At 40.6% G+C, this 19,849-nt stretch overlaps 1 protein-coding gene across 1 annotated transcript in view; it reads left to right on the plus strand.

Annotated features, from left to right (window-relative positions):
• Window positions 1–19,849, plus strand: part of SYTL5 (synaptotagmin like 5) — a 137,111-nt gene that overhangs the window by 58,433 nt on the left and 58,829 nt on the right. Inside the window, exons 2-4 of the mRNA XM_070943412.1 lie at window positions 8,231–8,443; window positions 16,239–16,354; window positions 18,574–18,709. Coding sequence (XP_070799513.1) covers window positions 8,231–8,443; window positions 16,239–16,354; window positions 18,574–18,709 — 465 coding nt within the window. The remainder of the gene's footprint in view (window positions 1–8,230; window positions 8,444–16,238; window positions 16,355–18,573; window positions 18,710–19,849) is intronic.

Here is a 19,849-nt window from a genome sequence, read left to right on the forward strand (position 1 = left end):
ACTCCCAGCGCCCACCGGCGATCCTCACTGCTTCCCGAGACTCCAGGTGACGATCCGCGACGATCCCGAGCAAACAAGGCCGACCGGAGAAGAACTGAAGGCCCATCCGGAAGATTGGGGCCTTCACCCGGGAGCAGCATGGACGAGCTCCTCACTCCACGGCGACTGGGGAGAAATGAACCTCACGCATGCGCAACACGCCCCTGTAGAAGAAACGGAACAGGACATAGAGCTACACCGACGCAGACACATAGAGACAAGTCAGTTCAGACTTGCCACAGTCGTCCCTCTGCCTTATTGCGAGTATCCTTACGTGAGAAACCATGGACAGCGACATAATGTGAGTAATTTAACTTACAATTCAGGGACTTTGCCCAGTGACTTTCCCAAACTGAGGCTAGATGGGGAGAATTTCCTGGACTGGAATCAACAACTCCAGGCCACCCTGCTTAAGGAAGACCTATTATCTATGGTTACAGACCCCCCAGAAAAACCCTGGACTTTTGAGTTAGATTGCATTCATCACAAAGCTTACTGTATTGTAATTGCAAGCATTACCCCCAGCATTTACCCCAGTATTAGGCACCACCTGACTGCGTTAGAAATAATACAGAGAATGCACAAATTGTTTTACTGCCAAAGCGTTGCCAGCACCACCAGGCTCTCCAGGGAATTTTATGCCACCAAACTCAAGGCAGGGACACCCATGAGCGAGCATTTACTATCCCTAAATAATACTAGGGCCCAGCTGACACAAAGGGGGGAGGTCATAAGCGAGAGGACCATGATAAGTATCATAGTAAATTCCCTAGACCCCAGTTGGGACACCTTCATTACGCAGATAGACAACCTAGGGACAGGGAGGCTCTCACTGGACTTACTAACAAGCAAACTAATATCAGAGGACTGCATCAGAAAGGACCGCTCCCTAAGCCGCAGGGAGCAAAGACCTAGCAGAAAGGTTGAACCACAGGGCAGGAGCCACAGCAACACAGAGTGTTATATATGTGGGTCAAGAAACCATTACAAAAGGGACTGCCCTAAAAATACAGGAGACAGAATACATAGAAGAGATAGGCCAGAGCAAAGGGCAAGACACACTAGCGGACGCTCACCAGAGGCCAGACACAGGCGTAGGGATTCCCCTAGCCCCAGGGACAGGAGAGACCACAGGGACAGTTCCAGGGAGAGCCACACTGGATCACTGTATGGCATAGGGGACCAAGTGCGACACATAGGCCAAGACAAGGAGGAGGGCACATGGCTACTGGACTCAGGAGCCACAAACCACACCACACATGATCGCAATCTACTAACCTCCTTTACAGGAGAAAGCTTCGTAGTGAAAGTGGCTAACCAGAATAACGTGCAAGTAACCGGCAAAGGTAACGCGTACGTGCCAGGAATAGGTGAGGTACAGGGAGTACTCCTAGTGCCAAACATACCATATAATATCCTTGCCACCCTAAAACTGAGCAAGGATAACAATGTAGAGGTGACTTTCAAAGAAGGAAAGGCACAGGTAACCAGAGGGGGTAAAAGGATAGGGAAAGTAGTAGTCAGTGGGGAACTACCATTCTTCCACCCAACCAAGGACAAACAGCCAGAAGTAAACAATCACCGAGGGTTTAGACCCAGTAGCACAGACAACGCAAGTAAGGAAGTAGAGGGGGTTAAGCACACACACACCACCGATGAACCCAGTGAACAGGGGGCACCCAGGAAGGAGAAACCAGCAATAGGAAAACTGATGCATGACAACTGTGCCCACCTATTACACAGAAAACTAGGACACATTAGTTTTCCCGTAGTGCAGAAAATGTTGGAATGCTCTGAAGGTGTAAAAATAAAGGATTGTGAGAACTATCTCGAGTGTTCTATTTGTAAGGGCTCCAAATTAAAAACCAAACCAAGACCCAAGAAATCAGTACGCACAACTAATTCGATTTTTCAACTTGTACATATGGACCTAGTGGGGCCACTAAGGCCCTCCATCAAGTATAGGAAAAGGTACTTCCTGACCATAGTGGATGATTTCAGCCGCTATGGCTTCGTGTACACCCTGAAACACAAAAATGAGGTATTCCAAAAATTTAAGGAATTCTATGCAAGGGTGGAGACACAGCACAACACCAAAATCAGGCAAATAATGACAGACCGGGGGTCTGAATTCTTATCAAGCGACTTCTCGCGATGGCTGAAAGCACGCGGGATGGTCCATTACACGACTTCTCCGTTTTCCGCCTTTCAAAATGGCGTGGCAGAACGAAAAAACGGAACGCTACAGACCATGATGAGGTGCGCGCTGGATGATGCCGGCCTAGGGCAGCATTTCTGGTCCGAAGCACTCATTTATTCGAATTATACCCTAAATAGACTATGGTCCAGCGTACTGAATAAAACTCCATACGAGTTAATGTACCAAAGGAAACCACAGGTGTCACACTTACACATATTCGGGGTCACAGCAGATGTGCACATCCCCAAGCAACTCAGGCGTAAGGGGGACAGGGTATCCAGGAGGCTGAGGTTCATGGGCTATGAGCCGGGGACGAAGGGATACAGGTTCATAGACAACAGCAACAATTTCGTAATATCACGAACAGCTGTTTTTCACGAAAACACCAACTGGTCCAAAATACACCTCAACGAGGTGTCCCTTAACAAGGACGGACCAGGGGATGATCAAAGGGAGATAAAACACCAAGCAGGAAGGGACACTGAACAGGTAAAGAACAAACCCAAGGGGCAGGAAATACCAGTGAAGGGATGGAAGGAAAACCACCCGCACATTAAAGTGGACTCACTCACTGAGAAAGAAGCTAGGTACATGCATGACACAGAGACACCTCCTGACAGACCAGTTAGGGCAAACAGGGGCAAAAGGCCAGAAAGGTTGGGGGACTACATACTATCCCTACACACTAACCAACTAACCCCCAACACATATGAGGACGTACTGGGGTTACCGGATGAGGAGAGAGAAAAATGGGAACAAGCCATGGAAAGGGAAATGGACAGCCTGAGGGAACTAAACGTATACACTCCCTCCAAAGTCCCAACAGGAAAGACAACCATAGGCACTAGGTGGGTCTACAAAGTCAAGACACTAGAGGGAAACAAAGCGCTCTACAAAGCGAGACTGGTGGCACAGGGGTTCGCCCAGAAATACCCTGATGACTACACGGAAACGTACTCCCCCACGGTCAGGGCCGAGAGCGTGAAGTGTGCACTCGTAATCGCATCACTGCTAGGGCTAGAAGTGCACCAGTTCGACGTGCAAACCGCTTACCTGCACGCTGAACTCGACAAAGAGATATACGTGAGAGCGCCACCCAGCCAAAGCACCAAAAAGGGAGAAACCTGGATTTTAAACCGAAGCCTGTATGGACTCAAACAATCAGGGAAACGTTGGTATGAGTGCCTATCCAAGACATTAAAATCCATGGGGTTCTCAGCCACTTCAGCCGACAACTGCTTCTTCACCAAGAAGTCAGACAACTCCCTCGAATATGTTTTGATATACGTAGACGATATATTGTATATCGGTGATCAAGCCAGCAAATGTAATAACTTCGCCAATGAGCTAGGAAAACATTTTACACTAAAAGTATTGGGCAAGGTAGACAAATACTTGGGGGTGCAGATCACGAAAACAAGCAAGGGCTTTCAACTGTCACAGAAGGATAAAATTTTGGAACTAGTTCATAAATGCAACATGGCAAGCGCCAAGGGGTGTGAAACGCCAATGCAACCAGATTTCTTAAAGGACATGTATAATGAGGCTGAGGCGTTCAAGGACAACACATTATACAGATCCACCATAGGCTCCCTACTATACATTGCAAACTGGACCAGGCCAGACATCGCCCTGCCAGTTAACTTGCTGTCAAGACATGTGGGTAAGCCCACTGTGTACCACTGGGAGGCCATCAAAAGGGTATTAAGGTATCTAAAGCAAACCTCCGAGGCCTGCCTGTCATTAGAGCCCGAGAACACCACAACACCCACACTCACGTGCTACGCTGACGCTGACTGGGCTGGGGACGTAAAGTGCAGAAGGAGTACCTCAGGTTACATATTTTTTCTAAACAACAGCCCAGTTCATTGGTATACAGGCAAGCAAGACCTGGTAGCTACATCCACCACGGAGGCCGAATATATCTGCTTGTCCAAAGCCGCCAACAACCTGGTCTGGTTTGATGACCTGCTCGCTGACATATGGGCCGAGCCAAGCTACCCCATCATCATGCACGAGGACAACAAAGCTGCCATGGAAATATCTAAGGCTGAAGCGGTGGGTCAAAGGTCGAGGCATATCGACATAAAATACAAGCACGTTAGACAGTTCGCGAACATAGGATTTGTGAAGGTTATACACTGTGACACGGAAGAGCAGACAGCAGACATTCTAACAAAGCCATTGCAAAATAAACAGCACACGTATCTCACATCAAAATTAGGCGTCCTACTGAAAAGGACACCCCAGGTACACACCACGCAAAAACATCTCGGCCAGGCATTTAGAGGGGGTTTTGTCATAAATAAATGCCTTGCCTCTGACCCAGAGCTGGAAGCAGGGGGGCTGGACAAGCCAGCCCCCAAGGTCCACCCTAGCCCAATAACCCCTCCTTACCTTAGCCACGCCCCGGGGGTACTTAAGGGTCAGCCATGCGGTCCTGCTGCAGTTCCAGACTTGTAACTGTAACGATAAGATGTATGATCAATAAACAATAATTGATTTACTAAGAACTTGTCTATGGAGTTATTGGGCACGATCCTCGAACACAATTAACAAGTTAAGAAAGTAAAATACTTGGGAATATATTTAATAGCAAGATGTCTAATAATTAAAGAAGATAACTATATAAGACTACTACAACAAATGAAAGCAGATTTGGAGAAATGGGAAAATTTGCAATTATCAATGGTAGGAAGAATTGCAACTTTAAAAATGAATATTTTGCTGAAGCTACTTTTTTATTCCAAACTATTCCCATTAAAATAGGAAAAAAATTATTTGATGAGCTAAACACAATTCTGAAATTCATTTGGCAAGGGAAAAAAGCAAGAATAAGATTGAAAATGTTGCAAGAAACTAAAAATAATGGGGGCTTTGGACTGCCAGATTGGGAACTTTATTATCAAGCTTCCATATTAACATGGGTGAGAGAATGGATAACTCTTGGACACAGAAGATTACTGTTTCTGGAAGATCATGACCTCCAATTAGGATGGCATGCTTTTTTATGGTATGATAAAAATAGGACTCATAGATATTTTGAAAGACATTATATAAGAAATGCTGTACTCATAGTATGGGAAAAGGTGAAAGCAAAAATTTATTTGAAAATACCAGTTTGGCTCTCAACAATGGAAACATTTACACATCCAAATGTAGTAAATCTGGAAAAAAATCTTAACATATAAAGATATTTTGTGGAAGGGAAACTTAAAACTAAACATGAGTTGCAAAATCAAGGTGTGGACCTATCATGGTGGCCACATATGCAAATACAATCAAGATATGAGCAATATGTTAGGGTATATGGCTTCTACAAAGAGCAAACAATATTTGATCAAATAATGTTGAGGTAGATGAAAAGTTAATAAACTATGTAACTTTTTGTTAAGTTTAAAAATGGAAGATGAACAGGTGTAAAAGACAATGATAGTATGGGCAATTTTTTTTGGATATACTATAGAATTAGATAAATGGCAAAAACTCTGGGTAAGAAACTGTAAGTTGACAATGGCAACTACCTATAAAGAAAACTTATACAAAATGTTTTATAGGTGGCACTTACCAAAGATGTTTATAAACATGTCCCCAGGCACGTACTATCACATGTGGTAGACGTGTGAAAGCAAAGAAATATTAGACAAAAATACATGGATAGAAAAAATGTTAAAGCTGCATATAGATTATAAACCAGAAATATTTTTGTTAGGTATAGTACCAGAAAAGTATGCTAAGGGGAATTTGTATTTAATACTACATGTTTTGACAGCAGCAAGAATTGTATTTGCACAGTACTGGAAAAATGAGGAAACACCAAGAGAAGAATGTAATTAAAAAATATTATATTGTGCAGAAATGGACATACTAACATTAAAGATAAAAAAAAAAGAAGATAGAGTATTTTTGAACATGGGACTTGTTTTATAAATGGTTGAATAATAGAGGTATAAATTAGGATCTTGAAAAGTATTATTATGTAAGCAAATTGACCCAGACAATACATTGTTCACAAAGCACATATGCACGTTAAATGAAAATGTATAAATAAACTGTTTTTTTTAAAAAAGATTACTTTTGTAGCTAGTTTCAAGCTAGTATGTCAGAACTGGATTAGATAGAATGAAAAGTCAGTATTGACTTGAAAGAGATGGTGCCAAAAATAACAGAATGGGTATTTTAGCATTTTCCTTCTGAAGATTTGCTTATCCTTTTGCAGCAAGTATGATGCCTTTGTATAGCTCATAACACCATAGGTTTAATCTTCTGAATCTTCCTTCTCTGGAGGAAATGCATATCATACTGTACAAGTGTTTTGTGAGTCACAAAAAAATGCTGTATACGCTTAACAAATGCCTCTCTGCAGAATCTGCATAATTGCCTTATGGAGACAGATTATTGGGCTGTTTGGCTAAAACTATACTGGGATTCAGGATCAAGCTCCAACTAATGCAGTGAAATGTTAATATATCACACTTGGATTATTGACTCAAGTTGAACAAAGCTTTGTCTCTTGCTGTAAGGTAATCAAATTATGATACATGTCCCAACCATGTTAATATGATTTCACATCCCATATCCATTTGCTTCATCCCTTTGCCTATAACTACTTTTGAGCTTGTTTTATAATGGATAAAAGATTTTATAGTATCCATGACAGAACAAATAGTCTGGACTGAACTTGTCATCAATCATGACCTGCTCCTTCATTTGGACAGCCTTTCTTACTTGTAAGAGCCAGTTATAATGGTTAAGGCACCAGGCTAGAGGTCAGGAGAACATGAGTTTTACTCTTGCTTAGGCAAAAAAACAGCCAAGTGACTTGGGCCAATTACAGGTAGTCCTCGACTTACAATAGTTTATTTAGTGACATTCAAAGTTACAATTGCACTGAAAAAAGTGACTTAAGACTGTTTTTCACACTTATGACTGTTACAGCATCCCCATGGTCATGTGATCAAAATTCAGACACTTGGCAACTGACTCATATTTATTATGGTTGCAGTGTCTCAGGGTCATGAGATCACCTTTTGTGACCTTCTTACCAGCAAAGTGAATGGGGAAGCCAGATTCACTTAGCAATCATGTTACTAATTTAACAACTGCAGTGATTCACTTAACAACTGTGGCAAGAAAGTTTGTAAAATGGGGCAAAATTCACTTAATAAATGTTTTACTTAGTAACAAAAATTTTGGGCTCAATTGTGGTCTTAAGTTGAGGACTACCTGTACTCTCTCACCGCATTGAAGAAGGCAATGGCAAACCACTTCTGAAAATGCTCCCAAGAAAATGCCAGACACTAGTACCAGGAGTTGACACTGAACTGACAGCATACACGCATCCCAATTTTAACTTAGGATCTCAAGTAGCATATATGGAACTCCTCCCTCTTATTTTCCTGCACAGCAGATATGTTGGGCTGAGAGAGTGGACCAAAGTGACCGAGGAAATTTCCATGATTGACCGACGTGATTGACGTGGGTCTCCTCACTACTAGTCTGACACCTTATGCGGGTATACCAGCATTTCATTTCTCAGAAGACCTGCAAGCTAGATGGATTCTGTATTGGGATTTGTGTGTCTTTCCTTTTGATTGCAAGGCTGCTGTGTAAAAAATCACCCTATAGAACAGTGGTTCTCAACCTGTGGGTCGCAACCCCTTTGGGGGTCGAATGACCCTTTCACAGGGGTCGCCTAAGACCATCAGAAAACACATATTTTCAATGGTTTTAGGAATAATTTTATGGTTGGGGGTCACCACAACATGAGGAACTGTATAAAGGGTCGCGGCATTAGGAAGGTTGAGAACCACTGCTATAGAATATTTTATGCTCTCTGGGAGCAAAGGGTTAAAAATATTAGGTATACATCAGTTTTGATGCCATTCTCAAATTGTGTCTTGCATAAGCCCTTTGACTATTAATGAAACAGCAAATTCATATATTTCAAGATGTTTTTGTGGACTTCTGGATTTTCCTTTTCTTTTCTAGAAAACTAAAGAATGAGTTATTGGAAGTGAAACGTAAAGGTGGACGGCATCACCAGCAACATAACAGCAGGGTCTGCACTCGCTGTCAGAAAAATTTGGGCTTAATTTTTGACAGAGGTGACCACTGCCAAATATGTGGCCTGAGAGTTTGTAACAAATGTCATGTTTTAGGAACTGATGGCAGTTGGAAGTGCACAGTGTGTGATAAAATTACGTAAGTCTTGTTTTCTAATACCAGATTCATTTTCCTGATCTCTTACTTTTGTCAGAAAATATAATTATCAATAATAGGCTAGGAATGGTAGGAAGAATAAAGACATTTGGGGCTTAATTTGTTGAACCAAGACATTCATCTGAGGTCAGACTTTTCCTTGTTAACGGCACTGAAGTGAAAAATGTTCAGTGAGTTGCTAATAAACATTACCTTGTTTTAAGGATTCAAGAATTGTTGTGGGTGTGATGACTCAGAACCTCTTAACAGACTGCAGTGGTAGTACTGAGAACATCTGTAAGAATATCTTGTACAATAGCATAATGGCTCCCAGCACCAGGAAAAAGGTCAAAGGAAAAGCAAAGCATGTCATGCATTCTTAATGTATTTAGATGACATGTGAATGGTTGATGTAGCAGATCTCTAGAATAAAAAGCTTCTCAAAGTCTGGAATGTGCAGAAATAAAATTATGTTTTGATGTTATCTATGTATTATTAGTATTACTGTATATTTTAATATAAAACAATGGAAACACTTTTAAATATCTTTTAACAGAACATGAAGAGAATGACAAAAGAAGTAGAGTAGCATATTATCAAATCTCAAATCTCACTTATAACGTACACACAAAAGAGATTCCCTGCAAAGGGGGGGGGGATCCTCCCATGTACTGCAGGAACAGACCTCAAATCTGGCAAAAACACCAGTGAATGCCAACATTGTGATCTTTTCAGAATGCTGGCATTCACCAGCATTGCCCCTCCCCACTGGAAGGCTCAGAAGACCCAGGCCTCTCCCTGATAGTCTATTTAAGAACCCGCACAGTCCCTTAATAACTGCAACTGAAGAGTTGGGATTGTGGACATGAAATGAAGCATTCATGAGGCTCCTCATTCAGTGACCAAGATTTCAGGCTCAAATGTGGTCATATGTGGAGGACTACATCTAAACTGCATTCACCTCCTGCTCCCTGTTTGGTGCGCAGTTGGGGCTGACCCAGTTCAGTTATGTGAAGCAATAACTGTCAATGCAAACAAGGCATCTGTCTTTGAAGTGGGAAAGGATCTGTATCCTTGGAAAGGCTCTTGTGACTTCTTCCAAGATTGTTGCCCTTGTAGGTGCCCTTCAGTTTTGTCTTCAGCAAGTGAAATGCATGCTCAATGGGATTCAGGTCAGGTGATTGACTTGGCCATTGCATAACATTCCACTTCTGTCCATTCAAAAACTTTTTGGTTGCTTTTGCAGTATGCTTTGGGTCATTGTCCATCTGCACTGTGAAGCACTGTCCAATGAGTTCTGCAGCATTTGGCTGAATGTGAGCAGATAATATTGCCCAAAACACTTCAGAATTCATCCTGCTGCTTTTGTCAGCAGTCACATCATCAATAAATACAAGAGAACCAGTTCCATTGGCAGCCATACATGCCCACGCCATGACACTACCACCACCATGCTTCACTGATGAGGTGGTATGCTTAGGATCATGAGCAATTCCTTTCCTTCTCCATACTCTTCTCTTCCCATCACTCAGGTACAAGTTGATCTTGGTCTCATCTGTCCATAGGATCTTGTTCCAGAACCGTGAAGGCTTTGTTAGATGTTGTTTGGCAAACTCTAATCTGGCCTTCCTGTTTTTGAAGCTCACCAATGGTTTACATCTTGTGGTGAACCCTCTGTATTCATTCTGGTGAAGTCTTCTCTTGATTGTTGACTTTGACACACATACATCTACCTCCTGGAGAGTGTTCTTGATCTGGCCAATTGTTGTGAAGGGTGTTTTCTTCACCAGGGAAAGAATTTTTCGGTCATCCACCACACTTGTTTTCCATGGTCTCCCAGGTCTTTTGGTGTTGCTGAGCTCACCGGTGCATTCCTTCTTTTTGAGAATGTTTCAGATAGTTGTTTTGGCCATGCCTAATGTTCTTGCTATCTCTCTGATGGGTTTGTTTTGTTTCTTCAGCCTAATGATGGCTTGCTTCACTGATAGTGACAGCTCTTTGGATCTCATCTTGAGAGTTGACAGCAACAGATTCCAAATGCAAATAGCACACTTGAAATGAACTCTGGGCCTTTTATCTGCACATTGTAATTGGGGTAATGAGGGAATCTCACACACCTGGCCATGGAACAGCTGAGAAGCCAATTGTCCCATTACTTTTGGTCCCTTAACAAGTGGGGGGCACATATACAAACTGCTGTAAGTCCTACACCATTCACCTGAGTTGGATGTACATACCCTCAAATTAAAGCTGACAGTCTGCAGTTAACGCACATTGTGTTTGTTTCATTCCAACTCCATTGTGGTGGTGTATAGAGCCAAAGATGTTAGAATTGTGTCGATGTCCCAATATTTCTGGACCTGACTGTATATGCATTGTAAGCCGCCCTTAGTCTCCGGAGAAGGGAGGCATATAAATTGAACTAATAAATAAATAAATATATTATATGCTTTACAGTAGCCATAGTCACAAATATTAATCTCCCTGCTATAGTGTTTTCTTGAATTCTTAAATCAAGAGTGGCCAGTTGATGATTTCAGAGTAGTCATCTACTAGAGGCTGATAAAATCAACATGATGGCTCTGACCATAACCCACTGCTCTTTATTTTCTTGGGTCACTTGTGGTTCTTGGTCTAATTCCAAAAATTCTCTGCAAGGAATCAGATCTCTGGAAAGATCTCCCTTCTTTTACAGCCTGGTGCATGGGAGGGAGGGAAGGTTTTAAAAGAAAAAAAAAAAAGCAACCCATTCATTAGCTGATTTGCAGCAATCAACAGGGAAAAAAATATTGCCCACTTCTACTCAGAGACTAATTTCCAGTTTCATAAGAATCTTTTAATAACAGTGTATGATGAGTTTAAAAGAACCCTGAAGGCAACAGTTTAATTTTAATGGGTTTATTTGGTTACTTGTTCAGACTGACAGGACCCCTTGCCATCACAAATTTGATTAACCACTTCATCTTAATTTAGCTTAAATAACCCATTTGAAACTTTAGATTGTTTACTGTATATTCGTGACCTCAAGGCTTTATTGCTTGACACGTTATTGGTATTGGTGAACCTCTGGTTCAGTGGTGAAATCTGAACCAGTTTACTACCGGTTTGTTGGCTGCACATGCGCAGTGCGCACCACGCACCAGATGTGAGGTGTGCATGCGCAGTGCATGCCAAAAGGAGGCATGCGGTAAGTAGAACAGCGCGCGAGGGGGAGTGATCAGCTGTGGCGCGCAACCTTTTTTTTTTTTTTACTTTTAAAAGCATTGCTTTTAAAAGTAAAAAAAAAAGCCTCTGATTGCGTTGCTCAGCTGGGATTGTCAGAGGCTTTTTTTTTTTAACCTTTTAAAAGCATTTTTTCTACAACCTCTTCAGCCAAAGAGGTTGTAAAAAAATGCTTTTAAAAGTAAGGATAAAAGCCTCTGATGGGAATGGGGGGAAGGGATTTTTGCTACTGGTTCTCCGAACCACCCACCGCCATCGCTACCGGATCGGGTGATCCAGTCCGAACCGGGGGCATTTCACCCCTGCTCTGGTTTCTTTTAGCTCTCTGATAGAAGACACTAAGGTCCTTTCACAGTAAGATATTTGTTTTGATAAATAAAATCCATAGAAAGCAATTGCTGCCTAGTGGGGGCTCATCCCAAAGTTGGGCATTAGTGGGCACAGCCTCTTGGGTTTTTTGCTACTGTGTTTCCCCGAAAATAAGACCCTGTCTTATATTTTTTTTGAACCCTGAAATAAGTGCTTGGCCTTATTGCCATGCACTCAAAAGCCCGATTGGGCTTATTACCAGGGGATGTCTTATTTTGGGGAAAACAAGGTACTGCTCCTTGCTATTTATTCTGCTGCCTCATTTTTCTGAAAATGCATGCTGGGATTCAAGAGAGAAGATGAGGGAATATTCCTAACTTGATGTAATGGAATCTCCAGCTAGAGTGGGGAAGAAAGGAAAAGACTGGTGGGCTTAGAGACCTTGCAGGAAAGGAAGTGTCGGAGACCTCCAAGAATTTCTGAAGCCTTTATCTGATTGTTCCCAAGAGAATGTAGATAGTCTGGTGAGATTCTTGTAAATAGGTAGGCAACAATAAAGAAGCAACTCTGATCAACTTATAGTGTTGTTCTGGATCCTTGCACCTGATATTTGTCCTGTACATTCCTTAGCATAGAAAAATAAACAAAGGACATAGATGCAAGATAGAGGAAAATGTTTCTTCCCAAGAATCCCTTAAACTTAGAAGTAGTACTGGGACCAATGGGCCTTCATAATTCAGGCAATAGATGAGGAACTGATATACATCTGAGGGATTTTTCTAAGGCCAGGGGTTCCCAATTTGTGGGTCATGGCCCACTACCAGGCCATGGCCTATTCACAACTGGGCTGTATGAGTGGTGGGCTGGTGTGTGTGAGAGAGCGGCGAGTGCCAGCACTGGCAGCCCCACTTGTGAGAGTTGGTGATGCTGGTGTCTGAAACATACCAGCAAAATTTTGTCCCAAAAGTGCTTTTTTCAAAAGGCAACTGGACTTTCTGGTTTTTTCTTTGAAGACGTTTCGCTTCTCATCCAAGAAGCTTCTTTAGCTCTGACTGGATGGTGGGAAATGGAAGGATTTATACTCCTTGCAGACAGTTGGTCATTTGCATTCTTTTAGCGGGTAGTTAAGGTCATCTGGAGATTTATCTGTGTCATCAGGGTCACCTGAGTGGTGTGAATGGGTGTGGAACCTTCTTGGAACTGTTGAAAGGACTGTAGATTAGACTGTAGATTAGAGATAGATGATGTCATATCCCTCCCCCTCTGTTGAGAGAGGGCCGTTCAATTTAGACATAGATTGCTTCTTTGACCCCTTTGTCATCTTATAATTTATCTTCCACAATTTTTCCCAGTTGTCCAATTCAATGTTATATCCTATGTTTTTGGCCCAAGTTATCATGTTTTCTTCAACCACCTCCTCTTCTAATTTGTATTTTATTAGATTCTTATAAATTTTGGTTATCATTTTCTCATCTGTACCTTATAATATTTTATCCAATTCATTTGGTTCATTTTGAAATCTGAATTGTGCCCGATCTGTTTTATATCTTGATTCTATTTGCAAATATGGCCACCAATCAATGTCTATACCCTGATTTTTTAATTCTTGTCTTGTTTGTAAATCTCCTTCATTGTTCAATAATTCTTTATAACTTCTCATTTTCTCTATGTCCATGGCATTGGGGTAAATTAGTGCTTCCATAGTCGATAGCCATTGTGGAATTTTAGTATAGTGCTTTCTAATCTCTTGCCATGTTTTGTACAATGATCCTCTGATAATATGTTGTTGGAAGTATCCATGTTGCTTATCCTTTCCCTCCCACAGGAAGGCGTGCCAGCCGCGTTGTAGTTCAAAACCCTCTAGGAGTAGCGTTCTTTTATTCTTGAGGTCTATTCAATCCCTTATCCAATTTAAAGATGCTGCTTTGTAGTATATCTCCCAGTCCGGTAGGCCTAATCCTCCCTTTTCCCGAGTATCTTGCATACACTTTATTTTAATTCTGGCCTTTTTCCCATTCCAAATGAATTTTGTTATTATTTTATTTAGGTCCTTAAAGAAATCCTTTCCTGGCCAAATTGGGGTTACCTGAAAAAGGTAGAGTAATCTAGGCAGTATGTTCATTTTTATGGATGCGATTTTCCCTAAGAATGATAGTTGTAATTTGTTCCAAGTTTCCAGATCCTTTCTAATTTGTTTCATTAGTTTGTTATAGTTGTCTTCTCTAATTGTTATTGCTTTAACGGTAAGCCAGATTCCTAGATACTTTACTTTCTTTACAATTTGTATTCCTAGTTTGTCTTCTAATTTTGTCTCCTGTACCTTTGTCAAATTCTTTGTTAGTGCTTTAGTTTTTTGTTTGTTAATTTTGAGCCCCGCCACTTTTCCATATTCCTCTATCTTCGCTAAAAGTTTGATTCCTGTTATTTCCGGTTGCTCCAATATAAATACCACGTCGTCAGCGAAGGCTTGTAATTTATATTCTTCTTTTTGTGTTCTCAGACTTTTTATTTCCGCATCCTTCCTAACTTCATTTAATAGTATTTCCAATGAGATTATGAACAATAGTGGAGATAAGGGACAACCCTGTCTCACACCTTTTTGTATATCCAGATTATCAGTCATGTCTCCATTAATCATAATTTTGGCCGTTTGGAAAGAATATACTTTTTGAATCATGTGTAGAAATTTGTCACTGAAATCCATGGCCTCTAGTTGTAATATGAGGAAGTTCCAATTTAAGTTATCGAATGCCTTCTGTGCATCTAAAAAGATTAAGGCTACCTGTTTATCAACTCTTTTCTCATAATATTCCAGGACATTGATAATTGTTCTTATGTTGTTTTTAATCTGTCTTCTTGGGACAAAGTTGTTTTGATCTGCATGTATTATTTATTTATTTATTTATTTGATTTTTATACCGCCCTTCTCCAACAGGACTCAGGGCGGTGAACAGCCGAGAAAAAACATAGCATATAAAATTTAAAAACAGTTTAAAAGATATTAAATAATTTCGGCCCACAATTTAAAACAACCCAGTTAAAACCAATTTCAAATTAAAATCGAAAGGATGGGATCAAGCCAGCCATGTATGTATTTGTGAATGATTATTTTCAATCTTTGTGTTATAACCAGCATAAACAATTTATAGTCCACATTGAGCAATGAGATCAGCCTGTAATTTTTAACTTGTGTAGGTTCTTTGACCCCTCTTTCAAACCAGTGGTCCTCTCTGTCCAAAATGTGTACTTTGCTGTCTTCAAAAGAGTGGCCTGTGTCTTTTAAATGCAGATGGACTGCTGAATCTAGTTTGTTCTCCTATGTTATGCCATGCGCTTATGAGTGGTAGTTTTGTTTCCCAAATGTACAAATCTGTGCATGGCTCGCTGCATTGTACTGTGTATACCATGTTGCTCAATTTATATCAGTGTTTTATCTTTGGGTTGGACAAGTTTCTGCCTTAGTGTATTCTTAGGTTTATCTGTGTCCTCAGGGTCACCTGAGTGGTACAAATTGGTGTGGAGCCTTCCTGGAACTGTTGAAACAACTGTATTTCAACAGTTCCAAGAAGGCTCCACACCACAAAGGATGAGGACCATATGTTATATTTCAGGACAGAAGATTTATTGAAGCCAATAAACAAGAATCTAGTCAACTAACAGCACTAAATTGGCACTATATAAGGGTCAAAGGAATTCAAGGGGGTGCTAGGCTTAGATCATTGGTAGCAGCATAAAGACTCTAAGATGATAACATGTTTAACTCGGCCCCCAGCTCTGCCGACTCTTCTACATCCTTTCCTTTATTTACTCTAAGTTTTAATTGCATATATTTGCATATACATGCATATAATTTGCATATAATTAACAGATATTAATGACCTCTTAAAGTGGACTTGATGAAATGTAGCTTAGTGTAATGAATGGCACAAATTTTTGGTGTATTGTTTCCAAAACTGGTTTTTTTTTTATCTTAGTAATTTCTAAAGCAATATTTACAAATGTCTTGGATGGGTGAGATAACCAGAGGACTAAGTGGCTATCCTAACAGTGAGAACAATTAACCAGTGGAATGGTTTGACTTCAGAAGTTATGGGTGCTCCATCACTGGAGGCTTTTAAGAAGATAATGGATAGTCACTTCTCTGAAATGGTATAGGATCTCCTGCTTGAGCAGGGGGTTGAACTAGATGACTTCCAAGGTCCCTTCGAACTCTGTTATTCTCCAACTAATGGTTAGAGTGACTTCACTGCTTTCTTTTTTAATACAGGCAGCTTAGGGTAGTAACAGGTGAATGGTTCTTTGAAGAGAGAGCAAAACGCTTCAAGCAGTCCAAGCTCCTTGGAACTGATATTGTTCGGCAGTCTATTCTTCTCAAAGGTCCAGGTAAAAAACAGGAAAGTAAAGTATGTACTTTCAAATAAACATATGGGGGCTTTGCTGAACTACAGGCTCCCAACAGCTCCAGCTTGTATGGCCAGTGGGAAATTGCATACGGGGAGAATAGTTAAGCAATTTTAGAGGATCACAGCTGCCCCAAACTGTTTAAAGTATTGCTGCTTTCTGAATTATTCTTTGCGTTTTTGGAACATAGTTAATCGAGAGGGTTCCCAATATATTATTAGTACAGTACACTCCAATGAATACTAGTCTCTTATCCCATTGGCTTATTGGTAAAAATAAGATCCTTCAATCCAAGTACTATATAACATTGCAAATGTAGACCTGGGAAGATATTTCACGACATCTTGGAAAACTGTTGCCAGTCAAAGCAAATTATATAGTCAGACTTAATATAGAATAAGCTAACTTTCTATCTTACATGGTAAGATACCTTGATGTCATTTACCCAGGAAGATTTCACCAAAGACAGTACACTTTATAAGGTTATCCATACAATATAGTTTCTTATATACATTGCAGTATCCTTACCCAATCTGATATGTTCAAGATATGTTGGGACTATAATTCCCAACTGGAATTGGCTGGGGATTCTGTAAGGTGTAGCTCTAATGTATCTGGAAGGCATCAGATTGAGTAAGTCTGCATTAGAATAATCACATAGAGCTATTGGTACCAAAAAATAGATATTTATCAATGATTATACTCTTCTTGTGTTATATGAAGCATGCTTAACTTCTCTTTGATTTCTGATAAACTTTTGAGTCCAGCACAACATATTTGTTAATAAGTGGTGGGATTCAGCTGGTTTGCACCAGTTCAGGAAAACCGGTTGTTAAATTACCCACCCTCCACTATCAAAGTGGATCCTAGGCACTGCGCACCACTGCAATGGAGAAATGGGTAATGGAGTGGCCGGCACAAGGGAAGGAGAAGGCCGCTTTCCCTCTTTCTTCTCCCTGCTCCTCCTCCTTGTCTCGTGCCAGCTGCTCCGTTGTCCATTTCTCCATTGCAGCGCAGCGCCCAGGATCCACTTTGATAGCGGGTGGTGGTAGTAATAATTTGCCTGGCCAAACTAAACTTGTAGTCTCCCCTACATTGGGCCCAGCTTCTATCATGTTACCAACTTAATTCCTTGCCCCTCTCACTTTTGCCTGCAAACTGACCAACACCCCCTGCACGCAGCTCCATGGGGAGGGGGGAATTCCTCCACTTCCCCCAAATTCTTTACCTTCCCACACAAGCTCTCGGGAGCATCAACTCCTTGTCTCTATGGTAACCCCCCTCCTCGTTCCTCAGAAACCTTGCCTCTTAAAAGAGCTGTGTCCAGAAGGCTGAAACAGCCATGAGACCAACATGCAGACAAGCACCCTAAGAAACAGCCTTTTGGCAAAGGGTGGAAATTTAACAACCGGTTTGCCCAGGATCAGGTTGGCTGACAGGGGAGGCTTGTTCCACATGTGCAGCAGAGCTGGAGGATGGGGTTGGGCCACGCCTCCCACAACAGTGAACCTGACCCTGGGCAAACCAGTTGTTAACTTATTTGAATCCCACCACTGCGTTTAAAGCTTAAATGGGATTAATATTATGAAATATATATATATCTTATTATACACTGCTCAAAAAAATAAAGGGAACACAAGCAGAAGACATCCGAGATCTGAATGAATGAAATAGCCTTATTAAATACTTGTTTGTTACATACAGTAGTTTTGTGTTCCCTTTGTTTGAGCAGTGTATAAACTACTGTATGTAAAGACCGAAGTATTTAATAAGGCTATTTCATTCAATCAGATTTTGGATGTCTTCTGCTTGTGTTCCCTTTATTTTTTTGAGCAGTATATATTCCTACCTACTCTCTGTCTCTTTCTGGCCTTCTATTGATAGACATATGATGAAAGGATTCTATGGGGAGTAGGTCAGTACCTAAACTCTATAGCTTTCTTTTCTTGCAATTATTTCCCAGACTTATCCCCTACTTTTTCATTTATGTTAGTTGGTCAAAGTATTACAACATACATAAAACAGAAACATAGTATATATCTATCTCTATACCTAATAAAAGCATATCAAATTGTGAATGCTTTAGCTTTCTATGGTCCCAGCTTATTCAGTGAATATCTAACATTTGTGAAATAACTGGCTTAATTTTTTTTTTAGCTTGTAGGCATTTTGTTAACATAATCTGTTTCTTTCATTTTAAGATTCTTCCTCTGCACTGTTAGAAAGCAGATCCAAAGATCATTCTCCAAAAACCTTAGAGGATACATCAAAGCAAGATATGTTAGCTTCATTTACAAGTGGGACAAAATTCGTTCTCACTGGGCCTAGGAAAATAGGGTAAAGTATCCTTTCATCAAATGGTAAAATGTTACTATAATTCCAAAATACAAAGTAAAGTTTTTTTTATTATGAATTACAAATCTTAAGTATAATTCAGTTATAAGCATTTAAACCTTTTCCATAAAAATGTATAGTTATCTTCATTTTATTTACATGATTGAAAGTAAAATTTTACTTAAAAAGGGATTTCAGTAACATAAACACTAACTTTTTCTCATCTAGCATTTCTCACTTTTCTCATATAAGCTATTCAGTTTACAAATAGTTTCTTCCAAATTGGCTGATATACAAGTTTTGAAGTTCACCCTTCGGGGAAAAAATATTAATCTTATTCTTCCATGTTGACAATAATGGTCTTACTTATACTGAGATAGCTGCAATTAAATCTTGAAATCATAGGTAGCAAGAAAAATTAACTATGAGAGCAGAGATATAGATACTTTAATAAGATGTAAAGAAAACGGACCTTGGGATATTTTGTGCATGTATAATCTTTCACTCAGTATTATATTAAGAGTTTGAGGAAAGCATATATACTATCTAGAAAATGTTTATCAAAAAATATAATGTATATAATCTCCAGTTTAGTACTGACCAGAAATTTAGTGGGATTTACCATATTTTTCGGAGTATAAGATGCACTTCCCCCTCCCCCCCCAAAAAAGAAGGTGAAAATTTGGGTGTGTCTTATACACCGAATGTAGCCCCACCCACCAGCCGGCCCCCACCCTTTGGCCTCTGCCTCCCAGCAATTTACTTCCTTGCAGCAAACAGCAAACAGCCCGTTTCAGCTTCAGCATAGCCTGATTAGCACAAGCAGCTGATTGTCGATTGGATTGGCCTCCCAACCCTCAGCTGTTTCAGGCTGCAGGGATTGCCATTGCCTATTGCCACTTGGGCCTCTGCTGTTTGCTGCAAGGAGGCAAGTTGCTGTGAAGAAGATTTTTTTTCCTTGTGCTAATCAGGGTGTGCTGAAAATGAAAATGAAACTAAAGCAGGCTGTTGGCTGCAAGGAGGCAAATTGCTGGGAGGCAAAGGCAGATTTTTTTTCTTGTTTTCCTCTCCAAAATAGCTAGGTGTGTCTTATAGTCTGGAGCGTCTTATACTCTGAAAAATATGGTATACTCTAATTCTTTT

The sequence above is a fragment of the Pituophis catenifer genome, unplaced genomic scaffold (genome assembly GCF_029215685.1).
Source record: "Pituophis catenifer annectens isolate HBS135680 unplaced genomic scaffold, rPitCat1.0.hap2 SCAF_4, whole genome shotgun sequence".
NCBI classification, from domain to species: Eukaryota; Metazoa; Chordata; class Lepidosauria; order Squamata; family Colubridae; genus Pituophis; species Pituophis catenifer.